The sequence below is a fragment of the Salmo salar genome, chromosome 24 (assembly GCF_965601325.2).
Source record: "Salmo salar chromosome 24, fSalSal1, whole genome shotgun sequence".
Classification (NCBI taxonomy): Eukaryota; Metazoa; Chordata; class Actinopteri; order Salmoniformes; family Salmonidae; genus Salmo; species Salmo salar.
Window position 1 is genome coordinate 35,638,284 of NC_138314.1, and position 15,372 is coordinate 35,653,655.

General features: G+C 41.1%; 1 protein-coding gene across 1 annotated transcript in view; it reads left to right on the forward strand.

Annotated features, from left to right (window-relative positions):
- The window catches only part of LOC106585748 (multiple C2 and transmembrane domain-containing protein 1), a 153,435-nt gene that overhangs the window by 32,364 nt on the left and 105,699 nt on the right, over positions 1 to 15,372 (forward strand). Inside the window, exons 6-7 of the mRNA XM_045707019.2 lie at positions 7,869 to 8,033; positions 8,550 to 8,680. Of these exons, the coding sequence (XP_045562975.2) occupies positions 7,869 to 8,033; positions 8,550 to 8,680 (296 nt within the window). The remainder of the gene's footprint in view (positions 1 to 7,868; positions 8,034 to 8,549; positions 8,681 to 15,372) is intronic.

Consider the following 15,372-nt stretch of genomic DNA (forward strand, 5'->3'; position numbering starts at 1 on the left):
TGGCAGCGCTTTTTACTGCTTATTTTTTGATGCCTGTGACCCTCCACGCCCTGCTTCCTCCTGGGCTGACCTCTGACCTCAGCCCTCTGACCCCATGCAGCTCTGAGCTCTCCAGCATCCTATAACAGCTTTGTCTCATTTACAGACCATGCTTTTGAAAAGAAGCTGCAAGCGATCCAGTAAGGTAATACATGGCATGTAACCTCCAATACCAACTACCTACCTACCTACCTACCTACCTACCTACTCTACCCACCCAAATCCCTCCGCTACCCCCACAAACCCCTCCGCTGTCCTGAGTTCAGATGGTGACCCAGCCCCTCTTTCTCCACCTCCTCTGTGTCCCTGTCACCATTATCAGTTCTCACTCCACCATCTTGTATTTCCCACAAGCTGCAATATACAGACAGGTGGAACTGAGAGCAGTAATATGCTGTTGTTAGTCCAGATGGGGTCTGTGACAGTTTTGTGGCTCTTTATAGTGACCAGAAACCTAGAAAACGTATTTTGCCAATTAGCTTCAGCCGGCCGGTGTGCAACCATGGCAAAGTTGGTTTGACTTTAGATAGCCTATCTCTGTGGGGCTAGTTAGGGACCGTTAATAAATTACACAATGTAAATGGAAATATATTTTCATGTTGCACACCTTTTAGTTTTCTCATTAAATGCTTTCAATATTTGTATATGAATTTCTAAGCTTCTTAAGAGGTTAAGTCATTGAAATTTGGAGCTATTGAAATTTTAAAATATTGTCCCATGTACCCTGCATAATTTACTGATTGTCCTTAACTAGCCCCATAGGGATATCCAAAGTTAAACCAAATTTACCATCGTCAGTAGGCGATCGTCGCATGCAGCCGCACACCGAATTGATGATTACTTGGGTGCTGCCTGCTGTGGGCATGTGGGCAGGGTTGAAATAAACCCAACCCAAGGAAAGCTGTTACAACCTAGTTCGTTACATCTCGCAAATCTCAGTTGTGTACAATACTGACTTTACCATCAAAATGTTCCTATTTAAACTTTGTAGTCAAGTTTGACACTATAGATGTCGTTTTTTTTGGTTCAGTTCCTCTTTAATTTGAATGTATAGACTGTGAATTCATACTGAAATATGGAACAAAGATGATTATCAATCATGGTAATCAGTTATGCTTACTGGTTACGGTTATCCGTTAGGATTGTTCAGATATGGTTGTTCAGTTAACATCTCAGAAACAGCTGTCCCTCAATGGTCTTAGTTTGGGGATTTGTGGATAGTCCTGGGCAAATTTTAACAAATGCTTCTGAAAAAGCTGAAAAGAAGCGAGAGCCTTTGAGAATGGGGAGGGGGGGGGGGGTTAGTTTTAGAGGTGTGTGTGTTGGAGGTTTACTTGCTGTCAAGCCAGATCCTGAGACCCCTTTATCTCATGAGGACATCAACCCTGTGCATATCCTTTTGATTTTCCATCATGCCTGGCAGATTGACCCTTGACCTATCATTTCTCTCCATGTTCCTCCTCTTTGCTCTCTTTTATCCCTTCACAACAGAAGGCACCCTGGTCCAGGGTCTGCTTTTCCCTCTCATTGGCCCATGCATGTGGCACATGTCCATATCTGTAGCTTATGGATATTCATGTTCCAAACTGTATCCTGTTTGTCCTTAATGCCTCTCCGTGCCATAGCAGCCCTTAGGTGGTCCACAACAGTAGGCTTATATCTCTGTCTCATTTTAAACCAAACCCATGAACTCTCGAGGACAAACAACAACTTCTGACATTTCCTCAGTGTTTCTGAGAGCAGCGCTCTTGATCTGGATGCATGTACAGTACTTGAGTACAGTTGAGTAAAAGTTTGAGTTTGTAAAGATATAGAGATACAGAAAAGTTCATTTTGAGTGTGTCTCTGGTTGGAGTAGTGCGGACGTCCTGCTGTAGTGCTTCCCCCAAACCATCCCTTTGAAGCTCCAAACTGGGCCATCCCGCCTGTGACTCGGGAATTAGCTCCAGCGCTAACAAACTAGTGCACTTCCCCACCAACCACCACTCCTCCTGGGTGTCTGCCTGGCTCCCTCCCTTTCTCCATGGTTATTTATATACCCTCTTCTCTTTAATCAAGCCAGTAATGCTGGACTCAATACATGCAAACAATGCAAGAACCACTGTGGGATAATTATAACACAGAAATTGTTGAAATCCACTTCCTTTCAAGTCCAGAAAAGCCAACTCACCCCTCTTATTATCGCACTGTGTTCTTTGACCCAGAAATGAAACAGTTCAATCACACATGGCTTTTGTATTAGCCTGTATACTGAGTATATGATGTACAATTATAATTCATATGCTTTGTTTAACTGATTGAACAAACTTTTTTTGGTACTTATATTTGTGTGGTTTTCTTATCAGCCCTTTTGGGCTTCCAACCTCACCTGCACACACTGTTTTGTATTTCACTTATTTTCTTTGGTGTGAATAAATAAAAACTAAACACCTTAAAACCTATATGAGCTCCTAAATTGTTTATTTTCATTAAGGAATTTCAACCCAACACATCTCCTCGTCGTGTCTTTCCCTGCTCTACTTTGGAGTGTTGATGAGGATGATTCCTAATCCAAATCGACCATGGGTTTTTACATATTTTAAAAATATAAACAATGATTTCACCTTTATTTAACCAGGTAGGCCAGTTGAGAACAAGTTCTCATTCACAACTGCGACCTGGCCAAGATGGAGCAAAGCAGTGCGACACAAACAACACAGAGTTACACATGGAATAAACAAACGTACAGTCAATAACACAATATGATGGATATGTAGCAATGATGGTATGAGGGATATGAGATAATGAGGGATATGTAGCAACAAACAGTTTTAGGAGGAGTTAGCTAGCGGAGCGTAGCGCCCTTCACCATTAGCATAACAGCATAGACTATCTGGACTCACTGTACAGTAGTGGGAGTAGGGCAGAGGAGCCTGGTGGGTGGAGTTTTGGAGGATGGGCTCATTGTAATGGCTGGAATGGAATAGTATTAAACACATCAAACATATGGAAACCACATGTTTGACTCCGTTCCATCAATTCCATTCCAGCCATTCCAATGAGCCTGTATTCCTATAGCTCCTCCCACCAGCCTCCTCTAGTGCAGGCTACTGTATAGGTGGTAGTATCAAACAGAGCCCAGCTCTCATTGTTTCATGTCTGGAGAATGGAAGTGAAGAGGCTTCGTCTCCACATCAAAGCGCCGGTGCTTGTGCGCCAGGGTTTGTTCAAAGTTTAATGAAATTCACTCCAAAACAAACAATATGTTAATGAGGCTCCTCCAAACAAGGCATGGAGACAGTGAGATATCTCGTAGAGATGTGTTTGTTTGACAAATATGTACCGACTGCTTTGTTTTTTGTCCCCCCCCCCTCCCCCCGCACAAGCGAGCAATAGCAGTGTGACTCCTGTCAAGGTCAAATTAGCCTGTAAGCCATTAGTAAACGGTTAAAAATGGGTTTTCATCTGAGAGGGGAGGAGCAGCAATCTGAATGAATGCTGTCAGTGGTACGGCTCAATGGGGTTTACTACAGGGAGTTAATGCTGTCAGTGGTACAGCACAATGAGGTTTACTACAGTGAGTTAATGCTGTCAGTGGTACAGCTCAATGGGGTTTACTACAGTGAGTTAATGCTGTCAGTGGTACAGCTCAATGGGGGTTTACTACAGTGAGTTAATGCTGTCAGTGGTACAGCTCAATGGGGTTTACTATAGTGAGTTAATGCTGCCAGTGGTGCAGCTCAATGGGGTTTACTATAGTGAGTTAATGCTGCCAGTGGTGCAGCTCAATGGGGTTTACTTTAGTGCCTTCAGGAAGTATTTACACCCCTTCACTTTTTCCACATTTTGTTGCTTTACAAGGTGGGATAAAAATGGGTTTAATTGTTATTTTTTGTCAACTACTTACACAAAATACTCTGTAATGTCAAAATGGAAGAAAAATTATAACATTTGTAATAAAAGATGTATATATATATAAAAAATGAAAAACTAATATATCTTTACTACATACAGTGGGGGAAAAAAGTATTTGATCCCCTGCTGATTTTGTACGTTTGCCCACTGACAAAGAAATTATCAGTCTATAATTTTAATGGTAGGTTTATTTGAACAGTGAGAGACAGAATAACAACAAAAAAATCCAGAAAAATGCATGTCAAAAATGTTATAAATTGATTTGCATTTTAATGAGGCAAATAAGTATTTGACCCCCTCTCAATCAGAAAGATTTCTGGCTCCCAGGTGTCTTTTATACAGGTAACGAGCTGAGATTAGGAGCACACTCTTAAAGGGAGTGCTCCTAATCTCAGCTTGTTACCTGTATAAAAGACACCTGTCCACAGAAGCAATCAATCAATCAGATTCCAAACTCTCCACCATGGCCAAGACCAAAGAGCTCGCCAAGGATGTCAGGGACAAGATTGTAGACCTAAACAAGGCTGGAATGGGCTACATGACCATCGCCAAGCATCTTGGTGAGAAGGTGACAACAGTTGGTGCGATTATTCGCAAATGGAAGAAACACAAAAGAACTGTCAATCTCCCTCGGCCTGGGGCTCCATGCAAGATCTCACCTCGTGGAGTTGCAATGATCATGAGAACGGTGAGGAATCAGCCCAGAACTACACGGGAGGATCTTGTCAATGATCTCAAGGCAGCTGGGACCATAGTCACCAAGAAAACAATTGGTAACACACTACGCCGTGAAGGACTAAAATCCTGCAGCGCCCGCAAGGTCCCCCTGCTCAAGAAAGCACATATACATGCCCGTCTGAAGTTTGCCAATGAACATCTGAATGATTCAGAGGACAACTGGGTGAAAGTGTTGTGGTCAGATGAGACCAAAATTGAGCTCTTTGGCATCAACTCAACTCACAGTGTTTGGAGGAGGAGGAATGCTGCCTATGACCCCAAGAACAACATCCCCACCTTCAAACATGGAGGTGGAAACATTATGCTTTGGGGGTGTTTTTCTGCTAAGGGGACAGGACAACTTCCCCGCATCAAAGGGACGATGGACGGGGCCATGTACCGTCAAATCTTGGGTGAGAACCTCCTTCCCTCAGCCAGGGCATTGAAAATGGGTCGTGGATGGGTATTCCAGCATGACAATGACCCAAAACACACGGCCAAGGCAACAAAGGAGTGGCTCAAGAAGAAGCACATTAAGGTCCTGGAGTGGCTGGCCTAGTCAGTCTCCAGACCTTAATCCCATAGAAAATCTGTGGAGGGAGCCTCGAAACCTTAATGACTTGGAGAAGATCTGCAAAGAGGAGTGGGACAAAATCCCTCCTGAGATGTGTGCAAACCTGGTGACCAACTACAAGAAACGTCTGACCTCTGTGATTGCCAACAAGGGTTTTGCCACCAAGTACTAAGTAATGTTTTGCAGAGGGGTCAAATACTTATTTCCCTCATTAAAATGCAAATCAATTTATAACATTTTTGACATGCGTTTTTCTGGATTTTTTTGTTGTTATTCTCTCTCTCACTGTTCAAATAAACCTACCATTAAAATTATAGACTGATAATTTCTTTGTCAGTGGGCAAACGTACAAAATCAGCAGGGGATCAAATACTTGTTTCCCTCACTGTAAGTATTCAACCCCTTGAATCAATACATGTTAGAATCACCTTTGGCAGTGATTACAGTGATTACAGCTTTCTGGGTAAGTCTCTGAGCTTTGCACAACTTGATTGCACATTATTCTTTAAAGAATTCTTCAAGCTCTGTCAAGTTGGTTGTTGATCTTTGCTAGACAGCCATTTTCAAGTCTTGCCATAGCTTTTAAAGCTAATTTAAGTCAAAACTGTAACTAGGCCACCAGGTTTTCCTCTAGGATTTTGCCTGTGATTAGCTCTATTCCATTCCATTCTGATTTTCCTAAAAGACTCCCTTGTCCTTACCCATAACATGATGCAACCATCACCATGCTTGAAAATATGTTTACTTTAGTGCCTTATTGCAAACAGGATGCATACATTTTTGGGACATTTATTATTCTGTACAAACGTCCTTCTTTTCACTCTGTCGTTTAGTTTAGTTTTGTGGAGTAACTACAATGTTGATCCATCCTCAGTTTTCTTGTATCACTGCCATTCAACTCTGAAACTGTTTTAAAGTCACCATTGTCCTCATGGTGAAATCCCTGAGCAGTTTCCTTCCTCTACGGCAACTGAGTTAGCAAGGACACCTGTATCTTTGTAGTGACTAGATTTATTGATACACCCATCCAAAGTGTAATTAATAATTTCACCGTGCTTCACCAATAGGTGCCCTTCTTTGTGAAGCATTGGAAAACCTCCCTGGTCTTTGTTTTTCAATCTGTGTTTGAAATTCACTGCTGGACACAGAGATGAGGTTGTCATTCAATAATCATGTCCATGCAACTTATTTGACTTGTTAAGCAAATGTTTTCTCTTGAACTTAGTTAGGCTTTCCATAACAAGCGGGTTGAATACTTATTAAATCAAGACATTTCAGCTTTTCATTTTCAATTAATGTGTAAACATTTCTAAAAACATAATTCCACTTTGACACAATCTACATTTTATCCATTTACAATTCAGGCTGGAACACAACAATGTGGATAAAGTCAAGGGGTGTGAATACTTTCTGAAGGCACTGTATATTCTACTGCTGTGACTCACGGACTTATAGACCAGGGCCTCTATTCATAAAGCGTCTCAGAGTAGGAGTGCTGATCTAGGATCCGTTCCCCCCTGTCCATAATGAATCTTAAACTGATCCTAGATCAGCACTCCTACTTTGAGACACTACATACATCCTTACAGGCCCAGGTGAAAAGCCAGAGATGTCCATTGTTAGTATGTGAGTGACTGTGTAGCCTTAGCCTGGGACATAAGCCTGTAGAATTGACAGTACAAGGTCCATGGGTGGGATCTAAACCTAGATCAGGTATCTGCACTGAGTATACAAAACGTTAAGGACACCTGAATTTCCCCTGACATCCAGGTGAAAGCTATGATCCCTTATTTATGTCACTTGTTAAATCCCCTTCAATCAGTGTAGATGAAGGGGAGGAGACAGGTTAAAGAAGGATTTTTAAGCCTTGAGACAATTAAAACATAGATTGTGTATCTGTGGGATTTAGAGGGTGAATGGGCAAGATGAAAGATTTAGGTGCCTTTGAACAGGGTATGGTAGTAGGTGCCAGGCACAGCGATTTGAAGAACTGCAACGCTGGCTTCTGGGTTTTTCACGCTCAACAGTTTCCCGTGTGTATCAAGAATGGTCCACCACCCAAAGGACATCCAGCCAACTTGACACAACTGTGGGAAGCATTGGAGTCAACATAGGCCAGCATCCCTGTGGAACACTTTCGACACCTTGTAGAGTCCATGCCCTGACGAACTGAGGCTGTTCTTATGGCATAAGGGGGGTGCAACTCAATATTAGAAAGTTATTCCTGATGTTTGGTATACTCATGGTATATCGTTATGGTACAGGGCTGATCCACAGCATGTTGGACAAGCTTTGAACCAGGAGCTGACTCTACTCATGTTCTGTGTTTGACTGTGTGTTTGTTCCTTTGCCTGCATCTCTTTGTATGGTCTCCATGTCTGTCCTGTGTTTGTATTGCTGTGTGTCTGCAGGTAGAGTACTATGATTGATTGTCACGATTCAGAAGTTGGAATCCTATTGAGCATTTCTCTGTTTCTGTTCGTGTGTGTGTGTGTGTGTGTGTGTGTGTGTGTGTGTGTGTGTGTGTGTGTGTGTGTGTGTGTGTGTGTGTGTGTGTGTGTGTGTGTGTGTGTGTGTGTGTGTGTGTGTGTGTGTGTGTGTGTGTGTGTGTGTGTGTGTGTGTATGTCTGTTTATTAGCAGCAGCATTCGAGTATGCGGTTGTCAGATGTCCACAGGAAAGCTCAGCTGTGGAGAGGTATAGTGAGCATCAGTCTGATCGAGGCTCATGACCTCCAGCCTATGGACGCCAACGGCTTCAGTGACCCCTACGTCAAGTTCAGACTGGGCCATCAGAAATACAAGAGCAAGGTACCTCCACCAGCCTTATCAAACTGTACCATCCAACCCACCTCCTAGACAATTCTTAGCTATCAATCAATCAACGTCAGCAGACTTTAGCGTTAGATGATAGATCAAATCAAGCTTTATTTATACCGCACATTTCAGACATGGAATGCAATGCAATGTGCTTTACTAGAAAAAAACTATAAAATTTAAAGCTAAAATATTTACTACACAACAAACATAACATAAAAAACAAAAGAATGACACAAACTGAACAACTAAAAAGCACCCTAAGGAAAAGCAAAGCTAAGAAGATGTGTTTTCAAGGAATCATGTCAGTTGCTGACATTAGTGGTATTTGTTTTAGATACACACAAATACAAAGAATTAGGACATGTTACGCATTTCACTGTACTTGTGACAAATACAACTTCAACTTGAACAATGATAACGGAAAACACTGACACGCACGCACCCACACACACACACACACACACACACACACACACAGATGCATCCATTTGTGTGCTTCTTCCACAGACGATACCCAAGACTCTGAACCCCCAGTGGAGAGAGCAGTTTGACTTCCATCTTTATGAGGAGCAGGGGGGCTTCATCGACATCACCGTCTGGGACAAAGACGCAGGCAAGAAGGACGACTTCATGGGCAGGTGGGCTTTTCACACACACACACACACACACACACACACACACACACACACACACACACACACACACACACACACACACACACACACACACACACACACACACATAGCACCAATAGTTTCCTTCTTGTCTCTGTTAGTATGCTCTAAGGGTCTGCCGTGTGTGTGTGTGTGTTTAGTTGACGTGAGATTCCTTCTTGGGCTGAAGGTGATACTGACTTTGAGGTCGCAGCCATCACAGGACCGTTAGCCTGACTTTCATCCGCTACGTGTTTGTTTGTGTCCATTAGTGTGCGCGTGTGTGTTTGTCTGGCAAGTCCCCACTAAGTCTGAAAGACAGGAGGCTAATAGCTCAGAGAGGAGATTGGAGGAGCTGGTAGTCCTCTTCCTGGGGAGCTAGTGTCGATTGTAATTGGCTGTTCCCCTCCTTAAATACCCATCTGTTCCAGGCCCACTGAGGTCCTACTGACAGGGTCATTAACACACACACACACACACACACACACACACACACACACACACACACACACACACACACACACACACACACACACACACAGTGAGCCTGCCTGCTTCCTTTTGCACGACTTACTTGACATGACACTGGACTGACAGAGAGATGGGGAGAGGTTTTCCTCTGTCTACCCTTCTCAATGGCAAGGCTGTGCTCACTGAGCCTGTACTTTGTCAAGGTTTTTATAAGGTTTTGATCAGTAACCATGGTCAAATAGTTAGCCACGGTGTACTGTCGATTTAGGGCCAGATAGCACTGTATTTTGCTTTGTTTTATTCTGATTGTTTGGATGTTCTGTTCCTAAAGCTTCAGTGTGTTAGTAGAACAGGTTTGTGAACTCAGCCCCAGGACCAGCTGGATGAGGGGACTCTTTTCTTTGCTCAGCTCTTGGCATTTCAGGGCTTGGTAATGATATGAGAGGGGTCACTGTATTGAGATGTTTCCAAAACTGAATTGATATTTTTTTTTTTTTATTATTAGTGGATATTGGCCTAATTCTGCCCTGCATGCATTGTTTGTAGTTTTCCTCTGGACATGCAGGAGAACCTTACAGAAGTCTGCATGCCGGATTTCAATGGTGTGTTTGTCCAATTTGGTGAAATCTTGTTTTGCAAGTGGACCCCATACCTCGCTGCCATAAAATGCAATTGCTTCAATGGCACATTCAATTAGTTTTAGCCAAATTTTAATAGGTATTTCAATTTAAATTAGTTTTTTAATGGCGTAGAATGCCCTGCGTTCTTTCTCTCTCAGTTCATTCACTGCATCATTAAGGTGTCCAGTTGAGCTTATTTTTAAACCTAAATAATTGTAGTGTGTGCAGTACTCTATATATTTTGTACCAATTGAGAACTTTGGTCTAATTTCCCGAGATCTGGATCTTCTCTGGAAAATCTTTATTTTAGTCTTTTTGGGGTTTACTGCCAAGTCCCAGGTCTGGCAGTACTGCTCTAGCAGGTCCAGGCTCTGCTGTAGGCCATGTGCTGTGGGTGACAGCAGGCATAGGTCAGTTGTGAAGAGTAGGCATTTAACCTCTGAATTGTGGCGAATAACACCAGGGGCTGAGGATTTTTCTAGAATAGTGGCCAATTCGTTGATGTAAATATTGAAGAGTGCAGGGCTCAGATTGCAACCCTGTCGAAGGCACCGCCCGCGGTTAAAGAATAGTTTTTTTCTTGCCAATTTTAATGCTGCACATATTGCCGGTATACATTGATTTAATTATGTCATATGTTTTACCCCCTACACCCCTTTCAATAACTTTGTAGAACAGTCCTGAATGCCAAATAGAATCAAATGCTTTTTGGAAGTCGATAAAGCAAGTATACATTTTGGTATTATTTTGGTGGACATGTTTATGTATCAGGGTGTGTAGGGTGTAAATATGATCAGTCGTGCAATGTTTTGGACATTGTGTTTATTAAGGAAGTTTAGAACTCTTACATTTATAATACTACAGAAAACCTTCCCCAGGTTACTGTTCACACAAATGCCTCTAATTGTTAGGGTCAAATTTGTCTCTGTTCTTAAATATTTGGGTTGCAGGAACGCCGTTCCGCCTGCGGAACCCCTAGCCAACAGCCAATGGCATCGCACGTCGCGAAATACAAAACCAACTAAAATACCACAATTCAATTTTCTCAAAGAATCAACTATTTTACACCATTTTTAAGACAAGACTCTTGTTAATCTAACCACATTGTCCGATTTCAAAAAGGCTTTACAGCGAAAGCAAAACATTAGATTATGTCAGGAGAGTACCCTGCCAAAAATAATCACACAGCCATTTTCAAAGCAAGCATATATGTCACAAAAAACAAAACCACAGCTAAATGCAGCACTAACCTTTGATGATCTTCATCAGATGACACTCCTAGGACATTATGTTATACAATACATGCATGTTTTGTTCAATGAAGTTCATATTTTTATCAAAAAACAGCTTTTTACATTAGCATGTGATGTTCTGAACTAGCATACCCACTGCAAACTTCCGGTGAATTTACTAAATTACTCATGATTAACGTTCACAAAAAAACATAACAATTATTTTAAGAATTATAGATACAGAACTCCTTTATGCAATCGCAGTGTCAGATTTTAAAATAGTTTTTCAGCGAAAGCACATTTTGCAATATTCTGAGTACATAGCCCGGCCATCATGGCTAGCTAATTTGACACCCACCAAGTTTGGCCCTCACCAAACTCAGATTTACTATAAGAAAAATTGGATTACCTTTGCTGTTCTTCGTCAGAATGTACTTCGAAGCATGTCAAACACTGTTTAAAATCATTTTTTATGCTATTCTTCTCGTAAAATAGCGATAATATTCCAACCGGGCGACGTTGTATTCATTCAAAGGCTGAAAGAAAAAAATGGAGTCTCGTTGACGCTCATCTCCAGTGTCACTGTTCCCAGCCTGACCACTAACAAATACTCCTGCTGTTCTTCGCCCAGAGACTGCAGACACCCCATTACACTTTCTGGCGCCTTCTGAGAGCCAATGGAAGCCTTAGAAAATGTCACGTTACAGCACAGATGCTGTATTTTCGATAGAGATGCTACAGAAGAACAATAAATTGTCAGACAGGGCACTTCCTGTATGGAATCTTCTCAGGTTTTGGCCTGCCATATGAGTTCTGTTATACTCACAGACACCATTCAAACAGTTTTAGAAACTTTAGAGTGTTTTCTATCCAAATCGACTAATTATATGCATATTCTAGTTTCTGGGCAGGAGTAGTAACCAGATTAAATCGGGTATGTTTTTTATCCGGCCGTGAAAATACTGCCCCCTATCCCAAACAGGTTAAACAGTTTTAATATAGCCAATTTACATTTTGCACTAGTGATTTTTAGCATCTCATTTAGGATGCAATCAGGTCCGCATGCTTTTTTAAATTTAAGGCCCTGAAGTTTCTTATAGAGCTCCTGGTCAGTAATTGGGGAGTCCAATGGATTTTCATTGTCCTTAATAGCTTTTTCTAATCAATTCAACTTCTCATGAATTTGTCATTGTTCTGCGTTTCTGTCAATTTGAACGGTGTTATAGAGTGTTTTAAAACCTGTTGGGGCTACAGGTTAGCAATGAACCCCGAGACGGGATTGCTAACAAGGCTGGAAATTCAAAACATCAAAAATCTAATAATTTCAATTTTTCAAACAATCAACTATTTTACACAATTTAAAAGATAAACATCTCCTTAATCTAACCACATTGTTCGATTTTCAAAGAGGCTTTACGGCAAAAGCATAAAGTTAGATTATGTTAGGACAGTACATAGCCACAAAAGTACAAACATCCATTTTCAATTCAAGGTCAGGCGTCACCAAAAGCAGAAACCAGCTAGAATTATGCACTAACCTTTGTCAATCTTCCTCAGATGACACTCCTAAGACATTATGTTATACAATACATGCATTTTTTGTTCCATCAAGTTCATATTTATATCCAAAAACAGCATTTTACATAGGCGGGGAAATTCAGATTTTTTTTCTTCTCTCAAATGCTTCCGGTGAACAACGTTACAAATTACAAAATTACTATTCGAAAACATTGGTAAATTATAATATTGTCATTCTAATATTCATAGTTTAACATTTCGTAAATGCTACTGCATTGCCATATTTCAAAATAACTTTACTGGGAAATCACAATTTGCAATAAACCGGGTGCTGTGCTAAGAACAATAGGCTAGGCTATACAGGTTAGCACCATCTTGTAACCATGTAATATCAAAATTACTATTGTCAATATTCCCTTACCTTTGATTATCTTCGTCCATTGGCACTTCCAGGAATCCCAGGTCCACTACAAATGTGGTTTCTTTTGACAAAGTTCATAATTGATGTCCAAATAACTCCAAGTTGTTCCATGTTGTTAGCGCTTCGGTGGCTACTCAAAAGTAGCGCGGGCGGGGGGTGGGAAGTCACGGCGAAAAGTTTAAAAAATAATCTATTTACGTTCGTTCAAACATGTCAAACGTTGTTTAGCATCAATCTTTAGTGCCATTTTTAATGTGAAACATCAGTAATGTTTCAACCCGACGTCTCCTGTGTCTTGAAAAATGTATTTGAAAATTGTCTCGCGTCACAGGATTGAGCAGGTGCAAGCAATAATGGAAGTGACGACATCCCAGGGAGGTCAACTTCCCTTCCTTGTCATCCGGTCTCTGTTGATCATAGACGCTTCAAACAACTTTATAAAGATCGCTGACATCTAGTGGAAGCCGTAGGAGTTGCGAAATGAATCCTTTCTCACTGTGGTATCTATAAAACAATGATTAAAAAAAATAGTACAGCCACAAAATTCTTTTTTTCTCTCAGGTTTTCTCAGGTTTTTGCCTGCCATATGAGTTTTGTTATACTTACAGACACCATTCAAACAGTTTTAGAAAATTCAGAGTGTTTTCTATCCAAATCTGGTAATAATATGCATATCCTAGCTTCTGAGTTGGTGTAGGTGACAGTTAAAAATGGGCACATATTTTTTTCAAAATTCTCAATACTGCCCCCTAGCCCCAATGGGTTGTCCATATGTCACCATTTTCTATCACTAATTCCTCTTGTTTAGATTTTTTTAGTTTTTTCCAATTTTGCCAGAATTTGTTTGTGCATAGGGACTCCTCAATTAGTGTCAGCTGCTTGCTGTTGTACTGTGCTTTTTGGTTCTGAGTGTACGTTTATAGAGTTTTAAAGTCTCACAGTAATGAAGGTATAAGTCACCATTATTTGGGTCTCTGTGCTTTTGGTTTGATAGTGTTCTAAGGTTTTTCCTTATAATTTTACAATCTGCATCAAACCAGAAACACCAGAAAAAAACGGTCTTTTTGTTTTGTTTTTTATCAATTTTAGTTGTGCTTCTTTTGCCATTTTCCTGAATATATAGTTGTTTTTTACTGCTAGATTGATGCCTTCTTTACTGTGCGTAAATGTGGTATCCAGAAAGTTATCTAAGAGGGCTTGGCTTTTTTGGTTACTGTTTGCTTTGTGGTATTCTTCTATGCTGTTTTCGGCCCATCTGTATGAATTTCTGATGTTGTACAGCTTACTGGGCTGTGAATGTGTGGTTGTTCCCATGTCTGTTCTTTTGAGGAACAATGTAATTTGGCTGTGATCAGACAGAGGTGTTGACAGTGGCTTGACGGTGAATGAACTGAGAGAGAAAGGGTCAATGTCTATAATCATATAGTCAGTCTACTGTGCTGTGGCCAAGAGGTGAGCAATAGGCGAATCTCCCTAAAGAGTCCCCCCATAACCTACCATTGACAAAGTACAGACCCAGGCTTCGACAGAGATGCAACAGATCCCTTCCATTTTTGTTGATGGTGCTGTCACTGTTGTTTCTATGGGGGAGATTAAGACAGTTAGAAACAGTATGGCCTGTGATAAAGCTGTCCCCTCTTGTGGTCGTTAGATCAGGTAGTGTTCCTGTGTGCGCATTTGTGTCCCCACAGATTTACCTGGGCCTGGAAATGGCGCGACTCCTCCTCAAGGGTGGGGAAGATCTCCTCTTTGTAATATGGGGATTCTGGGGGGGGGGGGGGGTGTATATTGCACAAAGGAACACATCTTTTTCTGTCAGTACAAGCTCTTTTTTTTTTTTTTACCAAATGTGATATTTACTAATTTTGAGGGGATTAATTCGATTTTGTAGTTCGGATTTGTACCAAATGATCAATCCTCCAGAGTCTTTGCCTCTTTTGACAGAGCTGTGTTTCTGTGATGGCACAATTACCTCTCTGTAGCCTGTGTGACAGTGAGTGACAATGTCTGCCTTACATGTCTCCTGCAGAATGATGATGTCAACATCTTTAAGATTTTTGTTGAACTCCAGTGCTAAACTCTTCAGTCCAAAGGTTGATGCATTTAGGCCCTGAATGTTCCACATGCTAACTCATAGTGATTTCATGTTGCAAAAAGAAAGAATAACACAGTCAGAAATGCAGTAACTACTGACTATTAAGTTGTTAAGCGTTCTATATATATACACTACTGTTTTTGAAAGAAAAGCAAATTTTTTCGTCCATTAAAATAACATCAAATTGATCATAAATACAGTGTAGACATTGTTAATGTTGTAAATGACTATTGTAGCTGATCTTTTATGGAATATCTACATAGGCGTACAGAGGCCCATTATCAGCAACCATCACTCCTGTGTTCCAATGGCACATTGTG